The 21213-nt window shown below is 32.2% G+C and overlaps 2 protein-coding genes across 6 annotated transcripts in view; one reads left to right on the forward strand and one right to left on the reverse strand.

The window, feature by feature from the left end:
- The window catches only part of LOC116779398 (protein spire), an 87168-nt gene extending 81627 nt beyond the window's left edge, over positions 1-5541 (forward strand). For all 5 annotated transcript variants that reach the window (XM_032673657.2, XM_032673659.2, XM_032673662.2 and 2 more), the window contains 3 exons: positions 2613-2744; positions 2959-3134; positions 3445-5541. In XM_032673657.2, the coding sequence (XP_032529548.2) occupies positions 2613-2744; positions 2959-3134; positions 3445-3640 (504 nt within the window). In that variant the 3' untranslated portion in view covers positions 3641-5541. The remainder of the gene's footprint in view (positions 1-2612; positions 2745-2958; positions 3135-3444) is intronic.
- A 2032-nt stretch (positions 5542-7573) lies between these two features.
- On the reverse strand, positions 7574-9255 carry LOC116779799 (cytochrome b-c1 complex subunit Rieske, mitochondrial-like). The gene is made up of 4 exons (XM_032674253.2): positions 8964-9255; positions 8734-8877; positions 8116-8293; positions 7574-7938 (listed from the first exon to the last, which is right to left on the reverse strand). Exons 1-4 carry the CDS (start codon positions 9166-9168, stop codon positions 7650-7652), a joined length of 816 nt encoding a protein of 271 aa, XP_032530144.1. The 5' UTR covers positions 9169-9255; the 3' UTR covers positions 7574-7649.
- Between the last annotated feature and the right edge of the window lie 11958 nt (positions 9256-21213).

A 21213-nucleotide genomic window follows, 5' to 3' on the forward strand; every position in this document is an offset into this window, starting at 1 on the left:
CTGTTTTTCAGCACCTCAATGAAAGTTAATTTTTAGTAAGTGCCGCTATGCAAGCAGCCCTTTGGGCAAACCCAACTATATACCGCCTAAAATAGCTAGCTAACCCCAGAAATTGCCTTACTTGCTTAAGATTTTTTTTATTCGGCTGAATCAATTAAGGCCCGCACTTTCTGACGACTTGGCCTATCCTGACCTTTACTAATCGTACGACCCAGGTATTCAATAGTGGTAGCTAAAAACGAGCATTCCTTTATTATTTGCTTTTCAAGCAAATCTGTTATTATGTCACGACCACGGATCGTTTCAGCGTGTGAGAGTTGATATGACCGATTATACACAGGAATGCTGGATTTAAGTTTAATTGACATGCTACCTATGTTTACGGTTGATGTAGCAGTTCCCGTAATCAAGTACCGAGAGAATTCATTAATTATCCTCTTAGTAACCCTCTCTAAATAGTTACCTACCAGAGGTGTATCAATTGTCATCGAAACATCAGACTGAACAATCATCACCATTAATTCATAAAATATGTGCATGATTCGAGCCTAGATAACTTAACGCCCTCACTATTTGATAAACTCCCTGATAACCGTTCGATTTTGGGTCTCTTACTACACAAAGCTTCTTTTTGCCCCAACTGCCCACAGAAAAAGCACCTGATATCACTCAGATTACGTTTACGTGAATACTCCAGAGATCGTCTATCTGTCGTAACGTTTCACTATTCCGAACGCGAGTATAGTTGTCTCGAAACACTAATTGTATTTGGTTTAACATAGATTGAAAAGAATTCGACTAAATCATTTGGAAATAGTTTAGCATTTGTCGCCGTAGCCCTAATATTTGGATCAATGACACTGCGAATAATTATAACCGAAATAAGCTCCTCACCGAGTCCTTGCACTATACGTAAGCAAAGTATCGACCGGCGTACATATTACGCGTACGTTGGATAGTGATCGGAATTCTTAGACATAACTTCAAACAATATTCCAGCAAAATCTGGTACTCCAGGACATAAAGGTTTGAATTCTTTCTTAGAATTGGTCCAACTACGGTAGCTAGACACCCATTTATTGAGCCAAGATTTCGCATCCCCTAACAAACAATTTCCTATTCGCGAAAGGCATTCTAAATCATTCCAATTGTTTAAAACTTTCGCGCAATCAACTTGTATGCACTAATCGTCAAAGTTGTGTAGATTTGGGTCAAAGTTCGAAATATAGTAATACCGAGATTTTTCAGCCGTACTAATTGATCTGATGGCACTAGCAATGCAATCGGTAACACTCGCCTGTACTAATTCCAATGGTATACCCGCGTCGCCTACTTGTCGTGATCGAGCGAGGTCTCGGATCCTGATGATGATAACATTCTGAATGATAGCTTCACGTCAAGTCACATGCGTCGAAGAAACCAGATGCCCTATCGACGATAATTCACGCATTCTATAGGGTACACGACGATCGGAAACGCGAGATATATCGCGGACGCGCGTTGGTGTCTGCAACTATCGTGATGACTGCCTATTACAACGCTACCGGGCGTCAAACCTTTGTAACGCAATTCCTCCTAGTCGTGTGAATTCACCGACGCGCGGTGCGGCATGGACGAAGCCCTTGTTTTCGCCTCTAACGTTTTAAGACGAGACATCATTGCCTCCATATCAAGTCTCAACATGTTATTCTCATCAAAGGATTACTCACGGGAACTATTACCCTGACTCTAGCTACGATCACGACGAGGATTACTATCAAGACCACTGCGGCTACAATTTCGTTCACGTTCAGACATTTTAGTAACAAAATAAAATAATTAAATAAGTATGATCGCTAGAAATTAACGTATCAACAAACAAACGCAATAAAAGCTTACTCACCGCTTAATCAAAGTAATTAACACAAATTAATATTCTCGATAATAACGTAACACGATATTTAAAATAACTCAGTGTCTAAAAAAAAGTTATAATGAAATATTTAATAAAACACAAAAAAAATAATGTGTGGGTAAATTGAAATAACAAGGCCTTACCAAACGGGGTTCTCAAGGTACGTATCCCACTTCTGATCTTAGAAACAAGGTAAGAATTGACTTTTTAAAAAATAACATTCGATACAATTCCACTGCAAATTTATTAAATTTACACAAAAATAAAAACAATTCTAAATGAATAACTTTCAACTATCTTGATTTAAACTAATCGTTAAATGAAATCCGAATATAATACAATCGAAAGATTTAAACACACTTCGAAAATCTACTAACGACTAAACTATCACACCAACGCGCGTTACGAACGAAAAAAGAGTCCTGATGTCCTCTGACAACTGCTTATATGTCGTTTGAGTCTCTCCTACCCTCTCATATTCCTACATTGATTCTCTTCTACCCTCTCATATTCCTACAATATATATATATATATATATTCAGACTTCAAAATCAACGAAATTTATGAAAAAACAAAATTTCTTTTAAACTAAATTATCATATTTAATATTTGTGCTTAGTACCAAAAAAAAATTTATATTTTTCTCTGCTGATTGATGTTAAAAATAACTATAATTTATATTTAATTAACATATTGCGATATTGTTATAATATAATAGATGCGTATCCCGACGGAACACTTCGCGCACGTCCCCGTGGCGTTGTTGTCGCCGTCCTTGCTCCCCTCCCCCGACGAGGAGACCGCCTTCCCCCGCTCGCTGATGGCGCGGCTCGTGTTGCCCGAACACGCGGTGAGTCACCAGCGGACAGTTAACGTAGGACACGTGGTTATACCAACTAATATATTCATCACAAACAAAATGTCTATTCACTTGGATGTGATGGAAATTTAAATATATTTATCTAAGAACATCTTTTTTTTATTTAATAATATTATACTTCGGTGTTAACTCAGAGTATCTCCATTAAAATCATTTATATCAATGTTTATGTTATGTTCGTCAGGCGTCGGTAGAGAACAGTGTAGGCTCGGCCCCCAGCAGCCCGGGCTCGCGCCGCATCACGTCAGCCCCGGGCTCCCGCGGCGCCTCCGCCCTCGGCTTCTCGGACTCCTCCGGCGGCCCCGGCAGCATGCCCTGTGTCTCAACACCGCTATCCACATTCTCCACATTCGATCGCAGGTTTTTTAACATTTGGATATGATTGTAAATAAACCCTTCACGAAACACGTCTTTGCCACTCAGCGCGGTGTGTTTTAATATTTGTTCTAGAATTTATAGCACAGTTTATTTTATCACTGACAGTATGTATGCTTGTCATACCTACGTGAACTTGATTGGTAAATTGTTTAATAAAAAGCGCTAATTTTGTTTTATATCTAATATATAATCGAGAAATTAAAGTTAAAATAAAGTAACGAGCGAAATTATTTTCTCTTATCAGTTGTAAGCCCCAGTGAATACTGATTTAATGACGTTTCATTGTCATCAGAGCGAGGTACGGTCGCAGTGCGGGTTCGGGCGCGGCGGAGAGACTGCGAGGCGTGCAGATGGCAGTCTGTCACGACTGTAAGGCGATGGTGCTTCAGATCATAAAATCCTCGCGCGCCGCCCGCTCCGCTTCCCGCGACCGCGCGCTGCGACACCTCACCCTGGACCTGGCGCCCGTATACACCGCGGACTGCTAGACGACCCCGCCGCCACCGGAGCCCTACATCACTAGGCACAATTCATACGGAGCTCAAACTAGTTAATATCACCTCAGAGCTTCCTGTATGTGACGTATGACGAAGACTTTTGACAATACTCTATGACATTGACAGTTAGTGATGAGTTTTAGAACGTTATTATGATTTATGTGTCGCACAAAACTATTTACATTGTCCCGGCGATGGTCATTCACGTTTGATGTATTTAACATTACGAATAGAGAAATTTTTAAACAAAGAATTATATCCGAAATAATTAAATTAAATAGATAATAGAAAGGAATATTTTGTCATATATATTTATATATTCCATGTAATAGATGCTATGTCTACAATTTGAATGTGAATCGTAATCTGTGTTCAATATAAATGTGCTATAAGTGTTATGATATGAGAGTGTACTATATTAAAGTTGAGACATTTTTCTTATTTCCTTTGTATTTCGAACATTAAATATTTTTTATAACATGTAATAACGTTGACATTCCGAGGACGGGCGTTGTTTTGTTCAATATTTTCCTGTGCCATATGAACAGATTGGAACAATGTTTGAGGTGAGAGTGAAAGTCAAATGTACAAAATGTAACATTCTAGCTATCATTCGGAAGGGCTTGAGCTTAACTCATATTTATTGTGTGCTTTGCCTTGGATACTGGTCACACATACGTTTAGAATCATACTAAAAGTATTTAAGCTCTAAGAGGTTATGTCGTTTTTGTCGCTCTGAGCTAAAACTGACAATTATTCTCGTAGCATACATTTCAAACATCGGGTACTTTCTAATTTGAATTTTTACGTGTCTGTGTCGCTGTGCATATATATAAAACGTAGGGACCACGGCTATTAGCTTAATTGTATACAAAATAATTTTAGAATCATAGTATTTTTTTTAATACTTTTCTTTAAAAAATGTTGAAATCCGTACTGTTTCTGTACGAATCGTACGTCACTAAGGAATGGGTTAGTGTTGTGATACAAAAAAATTTATATGTCGACAAAGTACCCCGAATTGTAAAGAATCAGTTTCTTAATTATTATAATTTTCGTATAAAGTATCTTCTTATTAAACGCTACCTTAACAATAGGGAAAACTCATTTTGATAAAAATTTTATAGAATATATATTAATTATATTATCTTTATTTCTCGTTCTTCATTCGAAAATTATCTGTATTCGATTCGCGCGCTTATTATTAATTTCGATTTCCATAATTTCAAATACTTTTTTTTTTTACATTTGTCATATTATGTTAAAAAATAACTTTGTGTGACCAGTATTTGATAAACGGATCAGGTTTTTTGATTTCCTATTCATCAAATGTTTTAGATTAATATAGGTATAATTAAATTATTTTTGCCAAATATGTAAGCACTTTCCATCCTCTTGTAAATATTCATTTAGTTTTTGGATATGTTAATTGGTTACTTAACTCCTAGTGATAGATTTCAATGTTCATAAAAATTGTATTTTTGTCTAAAAAATTTTAAGAACTGGGATTATTTCCAAATTAACATTGTAACCTATTTGTTTAAGAGCTGAAATGTCACACATGTATTAATATTCAGTAGACCATTTATAAATTCGTTTTGATAATCCACTGAGAATATTTATTGTATTGTATTTTAGGCCTAACAATATAATTATGTCGCTGTTCGGTTGCCATTTTCTTATCTGTATTGAATTTTTTTTTAATTATATTAATCCTAATTAATGTACCTAAAATTTTAAATACTTATAAATAAAATCCCAGTTATAAATCTTGTAAATGTATGTAAATTTTAGTAGTCTATATTAGATGTTACGTAGATTGTACCGTCTAAAGCATATATAAAACATTAAAAAAACAAACGGTAACGATATTAAAACAATTACAAATCAAATCTGTATATTTTATTTTACACAAAAAAAAATTAATAATAATGTATCAATAAAAATTAAACTCAAATAAAAAATTACGAAAATGGTTCATTTATAAGATATTAAAAAAGTTGTTCAAGGAAAGCTATATATGTATACAAATTTGTTTGATTAAATAATAACTATGATTTGGTGCTTACTGATTTCGCCTGTCCAATTTTTATAGCAAACACCCCGTACCGGACAAATGGTATTTTTTTTTATAACTACAATACACATAATAACCCTAACATTTGAATGTACATAATTTACTAAGAGTATTTATCAGGACCTAAAACATCACAAAATGTATCTTTTTTTACCGACTTCAAAAAAGAGCAGATTAAATATAAAAGTAAAACTAAAGAATATATAAAATAAAACATGTACATGCCTTAGACTTCATTAATTTACACTAATTTAGGTGTTTAAAGTTCATTACTTCATATTGATGCATTATATAATTTTTTATTTAAATCGTAACTTGTTGCATTGCATCACCTCAATATTTTCATCTACCTGGCATGTTTTCGCGCGCGGAGTCGGGGAAAAATGAAATGCTTTTGTAAGGCACCGACAATACGGTAGCACTAAACTGAACTCTGAGGACTCAAATCAGCTGAACGTAAAACATTTTAATTTCTAATTTATTAATATAAGGGCTCTGACATATTTTTGATTTGGTCTATGGTTTGAATGAATAGTGATCATTTTTATTGGTATACTAGTAATAAAAAATTAATTCACTTTTTTATTAAAACTTACATACCTCTACTTAAGATTGGCGAAAATAGTTTTTTTTTGTCAATTATTAAAGTATTCAATACTTGAGTTAGAGATTGTGTTTCTATTGTAATGAAATGTATATCTATATATTGGTTTTATGTCTTTAATTTAGTTGATAAAATACTCTAAACGCAAAATGAACACGCTCAAGAGAATCGAAAGGTATTTAAGTTGATAACAGTTTTTATTTTTAATAAAAACCACTAACAAATATAAATCAAAAATAATATAAATATTAAAGCAGGATATTATTGTGAATATTTTTTTTTTTAATAAATTAGAAATAATGTAGTGACATCTAAGACTTTCGTGATTTTTATTTATTTAAAAACAATATTTTTCGGATATACTACGCCTGCTTTTTTTTTGTAAAAAACTGCATACTCCCGAAATTTCCGTTACTTTTATGCAACCGTGGTCACGGTGTTTTAAATATTAGTTTCATTTAAATAGAAATAATGTGTTAAATAATTAGACACCATTTTAATATTTGATGCAGAAATACTCATCAGGTTTTATTTATCACAAATTAAAATTTTAAACAAATGTATTTAAGGAATAATTTAAATAAAACGAATATTTTCGGTTTCACTACGCATTTTTTATAATTTTAACTACACACTCGCGGCGTGGTATTAGTTTAATTTAAATGTATACTCGCGGAACTCTTAAATCTAATTAAAGAATAATTTTCCAAAGCTAAATAACAGTGAGGATGGGTGGATTTCATATTTTAAGCTTTTATTAATTTCTTGGATTTCAGATGTTGTCAAAACATAAGAAACACTGTATTCGCAATAAGTTGACACTAGAACCTTATGAGCAAATTAATTATCGTATAAATATATGCCAAGAACATTCTTGAGTAAATACTAGCTTCAGTGCAACCCTAATTTTAATTCCTCAACAAATTGTCTCTGTTGGTGGTCCTATCAACAGACAGACATTACATTAATTTTTAAAGGCCTTTTGTCTTTAGAAACATTATATGATAGCATCAAATTATTATGAATAATTGTAATAGAAAACCTTAAAAAGATAGCCTCATGTTACTTGGGCATTTTTTTACACGTCTGTCTGAACCTAAAATTATTATCGATTGCAGTTAAAGATACGATACAATGTATTACGTTGAATATTAAACCTCTCTTGTAAATTATACTTATTCGTAACCAAACAACATGTGCCATTGACTTGACTTAGACATTAATAGAGAAAAAGAAACACAAATTAAATTATAATCACATTTATTGATTGACTGCTATAATGATGTAGCATATAAATAATTTGTCTACTTCATAATCGTTTATCCTACAACTAGGAGGCTTTCATCTACAAACGTGTGCGGGGGTACTTCAAGGTTGAGAGGTGCTGGGCCTTTGCGAATGCGGCCAGAAGCATCATAATGGGAACCGTGGCAAGGGCAGTAGTAACCGCCAAAATCTCCAGCGTTTGCAACAGGCACACAACCTAAGTGGGTGCACACACCGATCACCACAAGCCATTTAGGGTCTTGGGTGCGTTGGTCATCATGTTCGGGGTCTCGAAGCTGGTCTACAGGGACTGCCTTCTCGGTTGAGATTTCGTTTGCTGTCCTGGAAATTAGTTAATGTTATTAAATAACCATTTTTATGATAAATAATATGTCTAGGTATATAACTAATAATAAATGTGTTTCTTTAAGCTTCTATCCTTATTGCACTATGATATGTGCTTGCAAGGTAAAATAATGCAGAATATTTTTTACAATTATGTTGTGTAAGGTAATTTACCTGTGACGAATGAACAGTGGCTTTCCACGCCATTTGAAGGTAACAGACTTTCCTTCGGGAATATCACCAAGTTTAATTTCAATCTTAGCTAAAGCCAAGACGTCGGCGGCAGCCGCCATCGATGACACAAACTGTGTGACCACAGACTTAGCAGCATAGGCACTCGCAACAGATCCCGCTAGTGGATTTTAATAAAAAAAAAATTCTTACATATTCTTAAAAACAACAGAAAAGTATAAGAAGCCCACTAATCTTCTAGTATGTCTCTATAGTTCTTTTAATGATTTGTGATAGTGCTGTTATCCCATTATTTGAACATCTGGTTAATTCTGTACCTATATAATTTAGTCTCATAATTAGTCTATCTTTCTCAATTATTTCATCAATATTATATTAGCCTGTCGTGCTTCACAGTAGGTTGATAATAAGTTAACTGTCTAAATAAAAGTTGCATATTGACATTGCAACAATTTACATTTATAATATTATGACAATGGGTTATAAAACAATCAACAGTTCAATAGTATGGTTTATGTAATTGCTTGGACTGCTATATATTCACATAGAAGGGATATTGTTGTTGTCTCAGTATAGATGGAATGATTAAAAAAAACTAACCTCCTGCAATAAGGTAGGTGAAGGCTTGGCGGCGATCGACACTGTCATCGGCCTTAACCTTTGGGTCCTGGCTCTCCTTGCGACGATAGGCGGAAAAGTCGGGATAAGCGATATCAGTATGCGCAAAACGTACTTGAGTTGGGGCTGAAAATGACATGTTATGTAACAAGAAATTTTAACATATATCACTGCAAAAAACAACTTCAGTCGTTCAAAATTACTTTACTTACCGAAATTTCCGTGTCTTACTTTCAAACTCTGTACGGGCAGGGCCCCATGAAGTGACTGAACAGTCGAAGTTTTTGGCAGAGGTTGGACGACCAGTTTTTCTGCTGGGGCTGCGATTGCTACAACGGGCTTCAGGCCATTATTAGTGATAGAGCAAGAGGCCTTAAAAAATGGAGCTAAGTGCCCCGCTCGAGCCACAGAAGTCATTATTGAAAATTGTTTTACGCAATAGAATTGCTTTTTATTTTTGCGTTACACGAACGCCTGATTGAGGAAAACGTCAGATTCAAGGATTGTCAAAATCTTAGTTGTCAAGAAATCAATAAAAGTTGCCATGCTATTATTTTTAATATCAAACTGAAGTTATTTTAAACTACATAATCGTTAATTTTACATTTATTAAAACTAAATTGATTACTATTATTTACATAAAAAATATATTATGGAGTATCCATTCTTTGTTTAATTATCATTAGTATTGTTGATTTTATATTGATTGTGATGTTGGTATTGTTAATCTTGTCTTAAATAACTTTGATATTTTAACAGCTCCGAAAATTTTAATTATGAATTAAGTTTATTTATAAATCTATTAGTAGAAACGAAATGTACTTGTTTGATGATATGTTATCCCATTTCAAATGACTTATTAAGTTAACCAAATACATATATTTGAAGTATTAATAATGAGTATTTTTAAAAAAATACATAATAATTATGCATTAGTCTTTCTAACTTAGACAGAACGAAATTGATGATTTTTATAAAAAATAAGATTGGACTCTATCAAATTTGCTAACTAAACAATAACCTAGATAAAATGGTCGTTTATTAACAAGTTACTAAAATAAATTTTATGGTTATACGTACACAAAAACTTAATACTTTTGGAAAAGATAAAAACAATTGCAAAATAAAACCATAAGAATACTCAAAATTTTAACGATATTATAAAATAGTAATACAGTTATATTTTTGAGATTTTGGCGTAATGATTAATATTATTTTTAATTCTGATTAATTTGTTCCTTATTTCTAAGCTGCAAAGAAAGAACATCTTATAGTCAAATGTTTAATTAAACTAAGCAATTAACATATTTTATTTGTAACGAAGACCTATTTCGTTCGACCTCGTATAACTCCCTTAGTACACGTAGTTATGTAAATATTTCATGGCCATTCCGCAAGAAGGCGCTGCGTTTTGTTCAGCTGTGTCCGTGAGCGCTACACATACACATAGATAAAGACTTACATTGTGAGTACAAGACGCATGTTTCACACATTCACAATAATCCTTGATAACTCAACTACGCCTGTGGCAATAAATAACGCATTTAGTAGCGTAAGGCGTTTAAAAATTGTAAGGCTGCGTATATTGCTTTTAATACGTTTTTTAAATTAGTTTAGTAGTGATGCATTAGATAAACAATATTAAAATTTTGATTTTTCATCCACATTTAAGTTGCAGGGGTCATGAATGATTATATTGTCAATAATATTTGCAACTATTTTTTATTTTTAAGATACGTCATTGTGTTTACGAAACAAACGTAACAAAAAAGCAAATTAATATTTAAATTACATTGTTGTATTATTACAACAAAAAGTTTAGAGAACGATACGTTTGTAATGACCTTAACTTGCATTTACATTTCCGTGGTACCAGATCTAAACGTCACGTCACGCACAAATTTATAACAATAATAATAATTTGGCCACCTACTCACACAACTACCGGTTAGGTGTGAATGCGTGTGGGTTTAAAAATTTCCTAATAGATGGCGCTAGTAATATACATATGTGCGTTTAGAGATGCGTTTCAGAACTGAATAGATACAACGAGGTTAGATAATGGCGGCGATGAGCGGGGCGCTATTGGGAGGGACGGTCCAATTTAAAACATGCCATTACACAATGAATTTATTACCGCATACGGCTGACACATTGCGTGCATGTCATGTGCGTTCCATGGAATGTTTAAATAATTAACGTGTGAGGTGCTTTATTATTAAAATGATTGAAACCTAGAAATAAGCTATATTCATTTGCTCTAAAAGGTAACAGGATGTTGCTAGAATAATATATCCCCAATAGTTTAGTACAATATCAATATACCCAATTATGAATTTTAGAACTTAACGCGTGTTGAAGAAAATATTGAAATTATAAAAAAACAATGACGTGATGTGGTCGATCTAACTAATGTTGTCAGACAAACTGCATAATTTAACAAATAGAATTCTAATGTTTGATTTTACTTGGCTCGGATCCAAATTGAGCGGTCATTTTATGTAATTTGGCAACTTTTCCGCCTCGCCGACACCTGTCGTCATCGACTTAAGTCTGCGAAGTTCAAATCTCTCTGGATTTTTATTTTACGTGACTGTTAGGTATAGTTATCTTCGCTGATAGCAAAATGAGATATAAAGCAGCAGTAGAACGAGTTTTACAACTATAATTCAATAAAATTTAATTTATTACGGTTTTCATTCGACTACAGAACCTAATACAGTTAGCGTAAGGGCATACCTTTATGTTATTAAGAATAAATTAGGGCATAAATTGTTGCCTCAATACCTGTGTATCAGCAGATTTTTTCATATTATTTGCGGTGCGTTAACCTATAGCCCTCGTGTTCCTTTTTCATTCTAAACTGGTTAGGAATTTGTCCACAACAAAAGCTGAGAGGGAAGATTAAGGAAGGGCAAGTTTTGTTATATCTAAGTAAAAACATGCTCTTTAGAATTCAAGATGCCAAACATGATTTACTAATGATTTCGTTTACAAATCAAGATCTTTTTGCAATGAATGTAAAGAATTTTGTTCCTGATAATTCCTCAATAAGTACAAATTTTCTGATTTTGTTTAAACAATCAATGTGTGCCATTGAAAAATTAATTATTTATTGTTATACATGCAAGGACAAAAACACAATAAATTTGGTCAACTCGGTATTTTGAAACATTGGATGCGATGGTACAAAATGAAGTCATTGATAGCGTGGGGCCACATGCGGAAATCTTTGTGCTTCAAGGACAGACAACCAGTTTGAGACCGGTATCATATAGCAGAAGGGTCTGAAGTGTTTTACAATTCTTTACGAGGTTACACTCATACCCTTCGTTTGACGTTGTATTATGTACCCTTGATTTCATGACGTCATTAGATGTAATGAGAATTAGGTCTTTGGAATACGCATATACATATATTTAATTATAAAAAATAATCTAAGACTACTGATATATCGACACAGATACATAGTTCTGTTGGTAAAGAATCTGGCATAGCAAAAAAATTTATTGAAATTTCTATAACAATAACTTTATAAATTACAATTATATGCTAACTGGTACGTGTGGAACTCAATGGCTTTGTGAGCGTTGAATTAGATTATCGAGGGTCACATTTTAAATGGGTCAAGGAATGTTATGATATTGTAACACTGACATTTGAAGCAACTGGAATTCATTTGGGTATTTTATTTCGGGATATTTTATACAACATTCGTATGAATAACTATTTATATATATATTTCTATTCTATATGGAGCTTATTTGATATAAAATATGCCTATAGTGTTATAAAAAAATATATATTTATAAAAGTGGACTCGATGAGGAAGTACCAGTTTGATGGTCAGCGACAGATGTAACATTTCTGAAAGGTGTATTTTTTTACCCGAGGTTTTCTTTAGATCTTGTTTTTTTTAAGTAGTTTTATGAGAATTAAATCATATTAGGCGATATTGTAAAAAATACTTTGAAATTTTTAATCATTCAGTTTTTGTTTGTGTTAATAAATAAGAAGCACTCGAATATAGTTATTGAATCAAATTTTAATTATTCAAGTAATTCAAGTCACTTAATATGGAATTTTCATCCAATGAATGCAGAAATATCTATAACATATTTCATACTTTGTTATAGATCAGAAATAATAATAAAAAAATTTTAAAATTTACAACGATTGAGAAAATGGTAATTACATGACTATGAGGGTATCTGCATGGCCATAGTGAGGAGAAACTTGGACAAAAATTTATAAATATTTTCTGATATTTGTTTGTATTTTTTTTATTTCTTTCAAGGATTTTCTAGTTTCTATAAACAATGTTAATAACTTACAGTTCATGCTGTAAGTGATGAAATATATTATATTTAATTTATGCATACATTATATTTTACAAACACATGGATCCAAATGTGCTAGGAGTCGTTGACACGAACATGTGTCCTGCACATTTTTAACATTTTAATATCTAGACATAGTACATACGTACAGAAATATTAACAGTGTTAATGGCATCAGAGCAGCCAATTTAATTTTCCCTTATTGAGTAGTGAGTAGAACTATAAATTTTATTATGAAATACTAGAGTCAAATGAATGGACACAAAATGTGTGTGTGTGTGTGTGTGTGTGATATATAAAATTTTAATCAATAATATTATCAGGGAAAGATAGCCACTAGAATAAATTATTCCATTATTTAGTTGTTTTAACATAGCTCCTCAACACCTGTTCAATGTGTGAATTCTGTTACAGTTATTTTATTTAAAAAAAATCGTTTTTAAAATGGCAATAAATTTGCACATGCAATTCCGTAGCAGTTCTACGGATGTTGTAGATATCGTAGCTGCATCTACAACTTGCAACGATGCACCGTAGCGCAGTGTAGCGCAATGCGTTCCGTAGGCAAAGTTAAAGTATAATTTAGTTATGAATAGGTATATTATGTAAAAAAAACTTGTGGTTCGCCTAACGAGGTAATGAACATATTTTATGGATAGATGATATCGTGTAATTAATTAAAACAGGTTTGAACGAAGTTTCTGAATAAGCGGTATCTAAACAACTATTCAGTGTGAATAAAAAAAATATATATTTGTTAATGAATATAAAAGCCATATTCTAGTTTTGTATGAAGTTTGTTTTATTCTTCATGTTTATTAACAAGAGTCGTGTGTGAGATGCGCAGGCGCAGGCGGACACGATGCCTGAGCGCGGCTATCGAACTCCAGCCGGGTTTATTTTCATTGCTATGTTTTGGTCAGCACCTCTTATAAAATAATATAAAGGTCACGCTAGATAGAAATCAGCGGGTTTTGGTTGTAAATAGATTGTTTGTGAATATAAAATTCTATCATACGTATTTCATTCCTAAAAACTGTAACCAGTGCTGTATAGAACTTAACAAAACCACTACAGAATTAATTTAAATAAATATTAAAACCTTCCTCTGAATTTACTTTGTAGTACATTAATAAAATTCAATAGTTCGTGTTTAATACTACTAAATAGGAATCTCTACATCTTATGATACGACCAGTATCACACTAGTTGTACGGTCAGACCACGAGCGCGGAGAAAAAACGTTCGCCTCTCAAAATGGCAGACTGGCAGGCGTACTTATTGGAGATTTTTTGCGTGGACTACTTGAGTATTTCTTAGCGATGACTAAATTATGGTCTAGGAATAGCAGACAAAGAACATCGCTGCAATTCCATAGTTGACTGAACCTAGACGTGTACTTCGTTTTTGTTGTGTTGTTTTAAAGAGTGCCGCTCTCGTGGCCGCGAGCTCAGTGATGTACTAAATAGGTAGATTAATAAATAACGTGCAGTGGAACACGTTCGTTTTCAGTTTGTTTCATTTTGATATAAACGACATATTTTACACATTTATATATCTATTAAAATAAGTAGTTCATAGTAGATAAAAAAAAATATTTTATTAAAATGATTTTGCTCTGACGTCCCACATCATTGTATAAACATTTGATGAAAAAGTTTATATTAACCAAAAAAAAAAAAATTATATAAATGGCTGTTGAAGTACTTCAAATACGAAATGTGTAGAAGAAGCGATTATACAGTTTGATATGATTGGCTTGACCAACCTTACTACTACAACAGTCAAAGTATCGTATGTACGTGGCATTGTAATTATTGTATTCTCAGTAACAACTGTAACTACTAACAATAAACGCCGCCATTTTACCGCAGGTGAGTATTTTTAGGGTTCCATGGGAATGATGCTTCTATAAATAAGAATTCGTAATCATAGTATTTCTGCGTTTGTATACATTTGAGCCGTTGAAATAAAAATAGTTCAACTTGATTATTTGTATCTAGTGGCTTATGATTTTTTTTGTTTTAGTTATTTTGAATTGAAATATATCAATTGAATATTCATTTTATTTTGATGTATTTGGTAATGTAATTAGTTCGATATGATGAGGGATTTTTAATATGTTAAAAGCGGTGGCATCAAATATTTTATAATTAGATATATAAAAGGTGTTCAATTTACTGACAGGTGTGTATATGACGGCGTTTTAACGAACTCCGATTTAACTAAATTCGTGTACGTTTACATTTTATAATTTTCTGATGGTTGTGAGTTATAAATATGTATATTAAATATTTGTGTAAATATTGATTCTGTTATCTGTCCGGTGGCACGTTGCTAGGCTGGTATTGCACATCATATACGATAATGACACGTAGGAAAGCGGTCAATAAACTCGCAAAAATGTGTTCCTAAATTTTATAACGCTAGGCCTTGTTTGTGTCATCACTCGTTATAATGCAAATTTCTCGTATCATTCATATTTTACTGAGTAAAATGTCCTTTATCTCTTCTGTATCTTTAAATAGTTATTTTGTTGTTCCATTTTATTAGTCTGAATAGTGTGAACATTACTTTGTGAAATATCAGTTAATGAATTGATTTACGACTCGTTAGAAATTAATTACATATTCCAAATTTAAAATTATTCATACGTGATAATTGAGGAATAAAATAGAAATTTATAATGAAAGAAAAAACAACTTATCTTGAACTGGGTTTAAGGTGTTGGGTGTTTGTAGACTTTTGATAACCTTAAGTAACTTAATGTATTAAATACATTAATAATATTTCCAATAATGTATTAAAATTTTAGGAATTATATAACAGAGTTGAGTATTATTAATGACATGGCTCTATTGGAAGTGCTGTAGAATGATAATCAGACTTCAAATGTGAGCAATATCTTTTTGGAATATACATATAATATAATAGATTAACTGCAATTGATAGTACATTGTGTTGCTAGGCACACGCTAGGCCTCTCAATTACGTCATCGCTTATCGGAACGAAGCTTCTACGACGAAATTCAAGGCTTACTGCGTTACTTCTGATATAAAATTCTTTGATTCATGTCCCACTTTGTGAATGATTAATCAATCATACATAGATTTTGGAACGGTATATTTTGTTTTAAAAAAATGTTTTTAGTACAGTAATTTGAGTTGTAGTGCAAAAGTCTTAGAGGTTTTTAAGATTTCTGAAGTATGTTTCGAAAATATCGCGTTCAAATGCAAGCTATTGTCACTCAGGTCAACGAACTTTCGCTAAATGTATTTTGGTGTAGAGGTAATCGACATAATTCTCAGTGTTTAGATTTTTTTATCGAGACACCAACCTATCTATTTATTATCTTTGTTATTATTTTTAGTTTAGTATCGTTAGGTATTTTAATACGTTGTATATAGTTTTGTATGTATTTTTTTACGAAACGCATTAAATTTAAATACAAATGCGTGTAACAATATGCAATTCCAAATTTAAAATGATGTCCACCCGAAAAGATAAATAAAATAGGTGCAAAGAAGACGGAGGGTAGATTCGTTTTTATGACGTAATTAAAATAGACTCTATATTGATATCACCTGATGGTTATGTTTTTTGCCACAACTTATTTGTTATGGGATGGCGTAAAATATACGTACATAGGTGGTGATGATGAATGGTGGTTGGTTGGCTGGCTGGTGATGGATCGTGGTTGAACTATGGTAAATAATAGTTTTTTGCATGCGGAGTGATGATTGAACTAAGGGGACACTCAGGGTATGCATCAAGTCACTTTATTATTCATTTGGATTATTATCAACTATCTATGAGAAAAAAAAAAAATTTTTTGTTTGCGAAAAACAGAATCAAAATTTACAAAATTAATTGGTATGTTCGTAAACAGATTAATTTTCTTCGTCTGTCTCACTAAATAATATTGATGATTCGGGACGGGGTGTTAAAAATTATATATGGATGTAGTTCTGTCCAGTACTAGGGTGTACTAATATAAAAGCTAATTTCAATTACTATTTCAAGACGATTAGGCATAATGACACAAGTAAGTATATAGAAGCTTGAGCTCTGAATACGTTTCCCTTGATAAATCGTTTTTGCTATAGAGAATCCAGTTTGAATCGCTTTGTCGACTAAAGCTCAATATCTTTTATCTGCAGCTGGTCGCTGACACCTGAAAGGCTTAAAGACCCTTGAATTGCAATGACTTTGATTTTTTACGTTCTATAGAAATGTTGTATAAATTTTTTTAATTTGTAGTAATTTCTACCATATTTTATTAATTTTGAAGTCATTTCACGGAATTGGATTTTTTAAATAGCACTCAGTAGAATGTAAGTTAATAACAAACTTCTCATTTACTGTGCCTTGTAAGCATGCAAGCCTCTAATTAACTCAACTGAAGCAATAGTCAGACGGATAAGTATTTCAATGCTTCGTGATCGTATTATGACTGGGATGTGGGTGAGGTCCCGATAGAGTTGCTTTCCCTAGATTAAGCTGCCGGTGCTCGGCTCACCTTGGAGAGTAATTATAATGATCGGCGCCGGAACCCCAGTCTGGAGCGGGAGTCTTCCTGGAGAGGCGTGCCGAGGAGGCAAAAGCGGAGGTACGCCCACCCGGTCTTCCATCCTCTTTTATCCTCAAAGGCACCCCGAATTCGATGTCACTTTCTCTTTCCCCCATCTCGTCTCATCCACCCACGCCTACACGCACTGTAATAACCCAATTTGTAAGAACCCCCCAATTTCAAGGACGGCCGTCGGTCTTTATGGCGGCGGCGACGGTGTTGATTCCCCGACCTTGTTTATTTCAGTTTCTTTTTGTTTAGGAACCGGCTGAACTTATTTATGTATTTCAGCTTAGATCTAATTTATTAGTTAATTATTTATTGTTTTTAGTTTTGGATGTCAATCGAATGACGCTCTTGGGTGAGTTTGTGAAAAGGTCAAAAATAGTATGACTCAGATTTTAAAATTAAAATTCGTTATCGTGTATTCGAGGTGTGAAATTGTTAATGGAGTAACAAAAATGTAACTGTCTACATTAATTATGAGAGCGTATGATTATGGTTTACTTAAAATGTATTGTGGTTCATTTCTTTAAGTCATCTCAAAGTTCAAGGCCACGCGGCCTCACCAGAACCCAAGTTATAGGGCCGTCTAGACGAATTCACACCTCCGTCCCTTAAAGACACAACTGGATTATAAGTTTTTGAATAACCACGTAACACATTTATCATTTTTACATTTAAATACATATAAAGTTACTGTAATTTTAAAATTATTGATAATAGCGAATAGTTTTATTAGATTGGGTTAGGTTTTGATTCGTTCATTATTGTTACTTTAATAATATTACAAATCAGAACTGTTTTGTGAAATGGTCTACGCAAAAAAACTACTAAGTTGCGTTTAGGTTGTTAAGAAGTTGGAATAAAACATTCACTACTTCCCTAAGTCTTCCAAAGAGAGTGACTCGAGAATAAATTTTAGACGTAACAGCAGGAACGTAAATAAAAAATATCGTGAGTTTTATAAACTAAATTAGGAATATAAATCTAAATTGCATAAAATCTCAAATTATATTGCTAAAATTATTGAAGACAATACATATGCTATTTCTTTATTTCCTAAAATAATCGCATATTTCTTTATTAAATGTGTTTAATGTGTTTTAGTTAAAATCTTCATTTGTTACCCCAAAAAAACAGAGGAATACTTATTTAAAATCTCAATCGTAACTATAATCAAAACATATTTGGTTTCAAATAAATTCTTTAATCAGATCCTTATGAGTTTAAAATCCAACGTTATGGTTAAACTATGTGTCTAAGGTCTCTTTTGAGAAAATGTTTGAAATACGAAGACCGTGCAATTAAACGCACAAAAAGTGTGTGAAGATAAACCTTGTACCCCATTTAAAAGTTTTTTGTACCAACAGAGATTATCCTCTCTTAAGACGTTGTATAAGTTAATCACGATTTCAAGAAACTTTAATTTTATCAATTTGTTTTGTACCTATAGGAACTTTTTTGTAAGAATATTTTGTTTTTTCATACAAAAAAATATGTTTTCTTTTCATTTAATGACACTTTTACTGAAGATGCTATACACGGAAATAGTTATATTTTATTCTTTATTTCTGTATGTATAATTAAAAGCTTTTTATATATTAAACTGAGCCTTTGTCGGAAAGTATCTTTTAATTAACAAAAAAATATAAGTATTAGATTTATTAATGTGAAGCTTTCACGACTGAGTCTGAAAAAAATAACACAACACGCACAAAAGAATTCAAATGTAAAGATCTTTTTTGAAATATATTAATAATTTATTTAAATAATAACAAAAAAAAAAATTGCATCCTTTTAAGTACTTATTATTAATTATAAAACGAATTATTTCATGTCGCGATACTACAGAATTTTTTTTGAATTTTACTGTCCCAGTTTTATTTTGTATAACATATAGCCAATAACATAATAAATTTTTTTCATAAAAAAATATTTTCAAATTATATATATATTTTTTAATGCATAAATTTTTCTATGTCAATTTATTTTGTAATTAAATGAACCGATCTAGACTTTAGAAATAAAATTTCTTATATTTAAGAATGGAAGTAAAACAATGTTTTGTTGCGACTCAGTTTGATGTGAATTATAATTTATCTTTCTGTTAATTCACATTTAAATATCTGTGACCTTCAACCTATCAGCCTACACGTGTTCGGGTCTGGATAGCCAGACTCCCACACACCCGGGGGTGAAACATTTCAATTTAGGACAATACGAGACTAGTGAAAATCCTACCACAGGATCTGCTGATTTCTGATCTATTACTTAATTTTTCTATACTTCAATTTGTTGATAGATAGAATTCCTATTTAAAGTATTAATAACAGTTCTTACTGATACATTTTTGTAATTTTTAGTTGAAAAACTTCTTTATAATATAATTGTTATAAAATTGGTTTGTCACGTCGCAAATATATATTTTTTTGATTCGTATTTTGATGGTAAAGAAGTATACATTTTAATCAAAATATGAAAGTTCTTGGAATTCTCAAAAAAAAGTATTGAAATATTTGGATATTATAAAATGAAGGACTGCGTTTGCCCGGGGATTTATAGGAGCGCTTAAATCGATACAGCTAGTGTCGTACTAACATTAGAACATTTAACTATATAATAATTATGTTACATTAATAATGTTTTATGAATTTCAAATATATAAATTTTTAAGAAGACTTTAATGTTTCGTAAAGTGTTTTTTTTTTAAACTCAATTTTTTTTGGATTACAACACTAAATGCTGTCATATTGATTTAAAATATATTTCTTTTCGTTTGTTTCATTCTTTAAACATTGAAATTCTTGAAAAGCTAAGCTTAAAATGCAAAAAAATACGCTAAATACAAAATATATTCCGAGTGATGTCGGTGGCAAATATTAGTCTTTCAATAAAGCTACGTTAAAATAGAACAGAAAAATATCCATTGTAACTTTCTCAAAGGAAGCTAAACTAGACTTGGCATTAAGAACAGTTACGAACGCGGTCGTTGGAATTTCGAAGGACGTTTTCAAACGGCTTCTGCTACAAAAAGCTAGAATGAATTGAAAAACTTACTGTTACACCAACGCGAGCATTATTTGACATTGTAATCTGGAATGAAAGGAAAAATTCTTTTTTTTTTTCTTTATTTACGAAAATGTGATTAAATAATTAACCTAAAAGTAGATAAGATGTATAATTTATTTTATTCGATGCTCTAATATGGTTGTCGTTATTCGTTTTGTATACATCAAGTATAAAATTTTCTAAAATTAACAGAAAGAAAAACAAAAGTACATTTTCACGTCTGATCAGCAAGTTTCCAAACAGTTCTTCGAAATTATGGAGGTGAAAGGGAAAAATATGGCGAGGTTTCAGTAAGTATGTCTTTATATATATATATATATATATATATATCTTATATAAAGCGTCGCATCTGAAAAATCTAGTCACAAAATCTGTAAGGAAACGGTCTGGACGCACGCAAGGAAACACTCATGACAATTGGCGTTTTAATCTTTACTGCTATTATAAAATGCGTACATAAGCACGCTGGTGGTCCTTTG

This window comes from Danaus plexippus, chromosome 2, assembly GCF_018135715.1.
Source record: "Danaus plexippus chromosome 2, MEX_DaPlex, whole genome shotgun sequence".
Taxonomy (NCBI): Eukaryota; Metazoa; Arthropoda; class Insecta; order Lepidoptera; family Nymphalidae; genus Danaus; species Danaus plexippus.